This window comes from Nicotiana tabacum, chromosome 15 (genome assembly GCF_000715075.1).
Source record: "Nicotiana tabacum cultivar K326 chromosome 15, ASM71507v2, whole genome shotgun sequence".
In the NCBI taxonomy this organism is placed as follows: domain Eukaryota; kingdom Viridiplantae; phylum Streptophyta; class Magnoliopsida; order Solanales; family Solanaceae; genus Nicotiana; species Nicotiana tabacum.
The window spans coordinates 116,731,045-116,738,207 of record NC_134094.1 but is presented as its reverse complement, the minus strand read 5'-3'; the positions used below and the strand labels follow the sequence as shown (position 1 = coordinate 116,738,207).

At 35.8% G+C, this 7,163-nt stretch overlaps 1 protein-coding gene and 1 pseudogene across 1 annotated transcript; both read right to left on the bottom strand.

The window, feature by feature from the left end:
* Nucleotides 1–370: 370 nt before the first annotated feature.
* Nucleotides 371–6,889, bottom strand: LOC107799411 (25.3 kDa vesicle transport protein SEC22-1). Its single transcript, XM_016622519.2, has 6 exons — nucleotides 6,687–6,889; nucleotides 4,439–4,647; nucleotides 3,106–3,266; nucleotides 2,855–3,001; nucleotides 1,408–1,484; nucleotides 371–823 (listed from the first exon to the last, which is right to left on the bottom strand). Exons 2-6 carry the CDS (start codon nucleotides 4,624–4,626, stop codon nucleotides 740–742), a joined length of 657 nt encoding a protein of 218 aa, XP_016478005.2. The 5' UTR covers nucleotides 4,627–4,647; nucleotides 6,687–6,889; the 3' UTR covers nucleotides 371–739.
* On the bottom strand, nucleotides 5,687–5,769 carry LOC142170104 (U6 spliceosomal RNA; annotated as a pseudogene).
* Nucleotides 6,890–7,163: the final 274 nt, after the last annotated feature.

Genomic DNA, 7,163 nt, shown 5'->3' with positions numbered 1-7,163 from the left:
TTTATTAACTACAGTATAAAGTCATACAAATTATGGAGGCAAAAATCGATTAATTGAACTATGAGTGGCAGAACAAGGTCTGAAATATTCAGAAGAGAAGATAATGATATCAGATGGACTAGATAATACCACCTTGAGGATATAGGAGAATAGGCTAATTTGACAAAGCAGACGAAACCTTCATATCCGAGAAATGGCGAACTTCATTTCAGTTAAATCGCCAACTATCAAACTAACAGCTAACAAGATTTAAAAGTTGGAAGGCATTTTCTGTTGCACAACACGAAATTTTCTGGGAAATTTCGATCCGTCGATATAAACACTTCAACTTCATTTGCATGTATAAGTGGGGAAGGAAGAAAACGAAATATAGACACTGCAATCTTATACTGTATCTCTATATATCAAAGTTGCAACTAATCTCCTCAGAATTACAAGAATATGTTGTATTTCAAGTTTTAAAGTTATGTTATAATGCAAAATATGCTGAGAAGACTGAAATTAGTATCATTTTTCAAAGTTTACCAACATGGCTCATCATGGTCTGTCTCTGTTTTACATTATCAAAATCACAGCTTGGGTGTCATAGCCGCACAAAAACAATCTCTTCATTGTGCAGACAACACGGCAGCCACCTTGAAATGTTAAGTGGTCTCTGTTGCCACACAGTTTGATGCTGAAAAATCAGGAAGTATTCAAGAGTAATAACACTTCTCTAAACTGCATATGGATGGCAGAATCACCAAATCTTATTTTTCGCCCAGAAGAGGAGAATGACAACTCCAATGACAATAGCAACCGGAGCCCATTTCCGAATCAGAGCCTAAAGTTATGAAGATATGAGTAAGTATATTAAAGTAATTGCAGATAAAAAAATAAAAATTAAAGAAGTATATCCATGATAAGACAAGAAGCAACACCATCCACATCTGATACATGCCTACATGTCTATGCTAGTGCAAGGATCTAACAAGACACCTAAAACTAGAACCAGACGGGGGAAAAATTTCATTCCCATTTCTGTTGGTTTGTCCTAGTCTAAGCACAAACGAAACTGAAGCAAGGGCAAGTTTCGAGGAGTAATGGCACGAAACAGAAGTCCTCAATGGTGATACATCATAGTTTAACATTTCTCCATCCTATTTCTTAACCACAGGCCTCCAAATACTCTGTTCAACAATAGAAAATTTCCATCCGCAATCAACCGGAGACCGAGCCCCATAATCTTCTACAGTGACATCTTACATGATACGAAGCTGTGTGCGCATTAGAACATAAAGAACATATCCCAAGTTTCATGTTCCTTGAAATCCTTTTACATCACCACTTTGCATTCCAACTAAAAGTGGAAAGTACACTTCCCGCCAAGTATATGAAAGCATTATCTTAAATTTCCACGGCACTAACCTGACGATTTAAATCTCTTGCTTTATCAGCATATATGCGGGATTCTGATGTCAAGCGACTGGACATCTGACTGACCTCTGCAGAATTTCACATTTGAACAATCAAATCTCTATATATCAAACATAAACTATAGGAGATAATCCCATGAACATAAGAAAGATAAAAAAAGAGGGAGAACTACTACATGACAAATGATACATCACAGAAAGAGTATTTGCTGATGTATTTAAAGCTTCGAGTCTTATGACTGACAAAAAGACGTGTGCGTTTGGGCTTGTATCAATCAATCAACTATTCCTGAATCTCATATTAGTTGGGGTAAACTAGATAAAACTCCGTACTGTTGCGCTTTATTCAGATTTATTTCTCGATTATAGGAAACCAAAATAATGTCTTTTAAGACAAATTAAGAGTTTTCCAAAACTAGAAGTTCTCTATATATCACTTTATGCCTAAACGGATGGGTCTCTAACTAGAATAACAGCACTCCTGACAAACACATGAACTAATGCGGCATAACAACTAATAAGCTTTAATCCAAATTAGTTGGAATCAGTTATATGAACCCTTTGCTTCCGTTGCATTCTGTTCTTAGCTGCACTTTAGATTACTGTTGATGCAATAAAATGTCACAATTGATGCAACTCTTACCTTTATTTTGACACAGGTTGATTTTGGCCCACCCTTTTGCAACACAAGCAGCATAGGCTTTGTGTTATTAGAGCTACACAACCTAGTTTTGAGAATATAAAGACTACAAAGATAATAGCTCATCTGATAAATAGATGCTGTTTCAATGTCTTAATCACGCAGTGAGAGGAAAAACCAGAGTTAATAAAAAAAAAACCAGAAGCTTTAATTTGGTATCTTATGATCAAAAGAAATGAACGAGTACAGAAATTTTCTTTTCAGGGGTACATAACGGAGATAAAATTGAGGAATGAATACTTCAATAATCACCTCCGGTTACACCAAAGTCAGTTGTTAAAAAAGTTAATGAAATCTACGGAGGATCACTAAACCATATCTATATCTTCATGCTCGAACCAGTAAAGGTTACATGTCTTCCACAATCTTTTCTACTTTTGTTTCTGGTGCACCATTAGCGACAAAATTTGAAGCTCCATATTTCTTTTATAACTGAACTAGGAAGTTTTCAAAGAAATCTATACATAGTAAATAGGTATTACCAATAACTAATATTTCAGGATAACAGTAAACTTAAAAAATGAAAAAGCAAGTAATAGCATAAAATACTTGTGAATAAAGAAATTGTCAGACAGTATTTAGTAGCCTTTTAAGGCTAAACTGAAGTAGAACACTGAGCATCAGTAGCTTCCCAGATATTTAGAAGATGAATGAGGAAGTGCTAAGGTTAGCACAAGAAACTTTCCAAATATTATGAGATGGTAATGAGATCAGGCAAACTTTAGAATGAGAGACTTACGATCCAACTTTTCACCAACACCTAAAACATCCTGTACATTTCGAGTCATTATCTGATGAACTTCGTAAAGTTCATCATTCAACTTTGTAATATTGCGCTGAGTTCTGGTGTCCTGGTACAGTTTCTTAGTCCTCTGTATAAATGTATCTATTGAATCAAGAAAATTACAAATTGCAAGAAGAAGAAAAATTAGTATTCAAAAGAAGATCAATAAGAAATTAGAAAAGCACACAGTAAAGGTAAGACCATACCAAATTTAATAAAAGCATAAGGCCTAGCAGCAGTTTCAATTTGACTCCCATTGACACGCTCAAACTCATTCTTAAGATCTTCCAGGTATTGAAAGGCAAGTTTCTTGGGATAAGAGCGATCACACATTGTCAAATAACAAACACGGCCTTCAATGATATAACTGAGGTCATGAGTTAAGAGAGCACTGAATCCCCAGAGAGCACCTTACTTTTAGTTGGTGGAACGAAAACTTCAGTATCAAACAAGCAGTAGTTAAGTACATCTATTTTAGAAAGGAAAAAGTAGTGGACGCAAAGGTGTAACATGGAAAGCAAATACTTTGTGAGATTTTTTTCAATAGATCATACTTCCATCTATAAGCTTAAACCTGCTATTTAATCCGGAAAATGAATAACATATTGCTTAAATAGGTAAAGTGCATACCATGACTCAAAGCCTAAAAACAGAATCACAGTTTCGATATGTATAAAATGCATCATGCCTATTTATTCAGCTTCTCCTTTTCAAAATGTACTTACCAGTTTCTGCATATCCAAGGTTAGGTGTCAATCAAATTATTGCTTATTAGATTGAAAAAGAAACTGTACTGAAAGAGAAACAGAGAGGATATATGGTAAGGGCAAGAAGTCCTCCAAAAGGAAAACAAAAAAGATCCCTCTTAGTTCATTGAAAGCATTAAGCTGGAGCACTCTTCATCCCTATGTGGGTACTTTGAACGGAAAGAATCAAGGCAACCTTTGAAGGAGAAAATTGACTTTGTACACATAAGGGCCTGTCTTTGGTTTATTCTCAAATTTTGGTCCTCCCAAGAAGAAGTCGGAGCAACGCTTGTTAGTTATGCTACTTCTGTTTATATCATGAAAATTCCTAGTTGCCCATAAATTTTGCAACAATATATGCAGATGCTAAGCAATCCAATCAAGCGTATACCAAACTGCTGTTATTCCATAAACTGTTCAAAAAACAAAAAAGAGGAAGGGGGCAACTTGATCATTGAATTTCTTGAATATTCATTAGGGAGTCTCTAAAGGAACCCCCTTCCACCCAAAAAATAAAATACAAAAATTAAAAAGTGCAGTGTCGCTCACAAGTGCATAAACAAATTGACAAAATTCTGTGTCTTTCTCTGAGATGGAAATTGCTACACACTTAAGTAATTCAGTGAAGTGTTTTGGGAGAGACCATTCTATTGCTTAGCTTGTACTATCTCACAATAAAATAAAATAAAGGTAACTACGAAGTACGTATTTTGAAAGATTTCATTGAATCTAGAGATGTAAACAAACCAGGAACATCGAAACAGATGCTATATGAAACAAAATAAAAGGATACTGGAAAATATAAGGTCCAGTTTCCACAGACATCCTTGATGCGTCAATCTGGCCCATAGAGAGGTTCTTGAACAAGGACTTGGCTTGCTGCTTATAGAAATCTGCATCCGGAACATCACGACCATCATCCAGCCCCTCAGCTAAAGGAAGACCATCAGTCACACGAGCAACCATTGTCAACTTCACCATTTTTCTTCCACAAGCATACAACTACAAGCAAACACAATAAGGTAAGAGTTAAACTTGCAGATTTGAAGCAGGAAATATATAAGTTCCTTGTTAAATAAAATAAATGTTAATCTTAAATTAAATAAACAAGTAAAGACCCCTCCCCAAGCCGTGCTTGCATTTTTCATTGCACACGGCTTTACAAATTCGTTCATACTTCCTATTATTTGGACAGTTGATTCCAACAAGGCCTTGTTTAAGGGACTTTCCTACTTTTAGTTCCAATAAGTGCCAGGCTTTTCTTGTTCAAGTGGAAAAGAGATAGCGAGTAGCTTTTCAAAGATGCATTTTTATCTTTAAGTTTATCTCTCAGAATCTAATGATTTTGCTCTCATTTTGAGAATACACACACATACAAAAAAAAAAAATTGAAAACAAATGATAAATAAAGGAAATAACTAGATGTTAACTAGAGTAATAAATCGAAGACCCACTACTCCTATGTGACACCAAATAAATCATTCAAAGCTCGCAAAGATGTATGACTTCGAAGACATTCTATTAAAAATTATCAAACTCTTAACTGAAAGAATAAATCGCCTAAAATGTAGAGACGTTGAATCGAAAAATTGACACTCCTAAGGGACTTCGAAGAGGAGATAGATGTTAAAATGATATGACGATTCAAAGGTGCAGAGTTTACTGAAAAATTATGTTCTTCAGATTTAGGAAATCTAGAGATATTTAACACTCGCTAGGACTTTGCACTGATGCAGTCCAACAATTTTCTAATATCCTCTCATTCCCAATTTATGACATACTCCCAATAAATGACAATAACTTATGCATTATACCCTGCTGATGCAACTTTCTATTAACCTACGAGAGCATGTCCAGCACCTGCCATAAATGAAGCAGTTGCCCCTGCCTATATTGTCCTTTGTGTTCCTTAACTATTGAGAAGAACAAGGTATGTTTAATTCAGAAGTTTCAAGAAAGAAAATTCGATAACAATTTAGGGGGTCTCCTCGACCCATGGCATGTTGAAGCTATTTAAAATTTCTTAAAACGGCTTTACCCCAAAACAGTTCCGATTTGCGTGTCATCCTTGCCCAGGGGCCATGCTATTATCATTCCAATTTTATTGGATGTCCTCGAAGGGACCACCTCACAACAGTTTCCTCTTTGGACTCATCAAGAACCTACTAAACTGAGCTATATTCCTCAAAAGACAATGTGCAAAATCTGGCACCAACTAATTTGAATAAAAACTTAGTTGTTGTCATTATACTACATTAGGTCCAGACTGTCCAGTTTTGCCTGAAATTTGGAGAACCTCCACTTTGCTTTGGAGACATTTACTTAGTCTTGAGTCCCACATCGGTGAGATGAGAATTTCATGGTCTCTTTTGATCTTGGGCAATTCTAACCTCATGAGCTAGCTTTTGGGGTGAGTTAGATCCAAGGTCCATTATCATGGTACCAGAGCCAGGCCCATCCCAATTTATTATTACTGATGTTTGGGCCCCCATTTCTATTATCCATGCTCTAGTTTGCAGGCATGAGCGTGAGGGAATGTTGAGCCACATCAGTGGAATTTGAATTTCGTAGTCTCTTTATATGGTCTTGGGCAATACTGAGGTAGCTTTTGGGGTCGAGTTACGCAAAAAGTCCATTTATCACTTAGTGGGGAAGAAAGTGGGTATGGATGGAGCAGAATGAACATAGACGATTCACAGAATTGACCCCAAATTGATGGGGATTGAGGCATAATAAAGTACATAACTAAAGATATTGTGAACTAATTAGCAGAACAATTATCTAGAACAAAGACACCTTTGCAAATGTAACCTAACATTTCACACATGCAATAAGATCACACTTACAGAAGTTCCATAAAATTTAAATTTAAAGAAAAAAAGATAATTAAGAAGATCGAATGTGAAAAGAAACCAATTAACACATGATTTCAACGTTCCGATCGAACATTTGCTCTATTTGGACCCATTTCGTTACAATATTCAACAATTTAGGTAAAACGCACATTGACAAAAAGTTAAATCTGTGATAGATCAAATTACCAATCATACGCGTCGTGACTCCTATGTTGGTTGATCGATTTACGTCCCGATCTTCGGTTTTGATGAATCTGATGCAACTAGTATTGGAAGATTTTAAATTTTCTTCAGTTTGATTTTTGTTCTATAGTTGTGTAATTAATAGGAGTAGTACAGGATTCAGGGGAGGTGGGTGAAGAAGAGGGTTCTGCAGAGATTGACTCTGGGGGGGGGGGGGGGGGGTTAAACGTTAAAAGGCGTCCTTGGCAAAAACTGTCAGCCTCCTATTTGTTTTTAAGTACTGGAAATTTTATTAGAAAAAAAGACAATGGTCCCTCAAGTTTGGAATAAGTTTAACCTACACCCTCATATATATAGTCACACCACATTCATTCACTATAACAACCTAGTTTTTTTCAGAACCGATTTTTTAAGTTATATTATACTTCTTTATAATAACTTTCTACTTATAACAGCAACAACCATCTGTATGACAGTACA

Excerpts from the sequence above, each read along its gene's own strand:
- LOC107799411 (XM_016622519.2), bottom strand. The coding sequence starts at position 4,626 with ATGGTGAAGTTGACAATGGTTGCTCGTGTGACTGATGGTCTTCCTTTA. Across the intron at positions 3,267-4,438 it reads ACTGGACCTTATATTTTCCA|TTATATCATTGAAGGCCGTG; the intron begins GTATCCTTTTAT and ends TCATGACCTCAG. Across the intron at positions 824-1,407 it reads CAAGAGATTTAAATCGTCAG|GCTCTGATTCGGAAATGGGC; the intron begins GTTAGTGCCGTG and ends TCATAACTTTAG.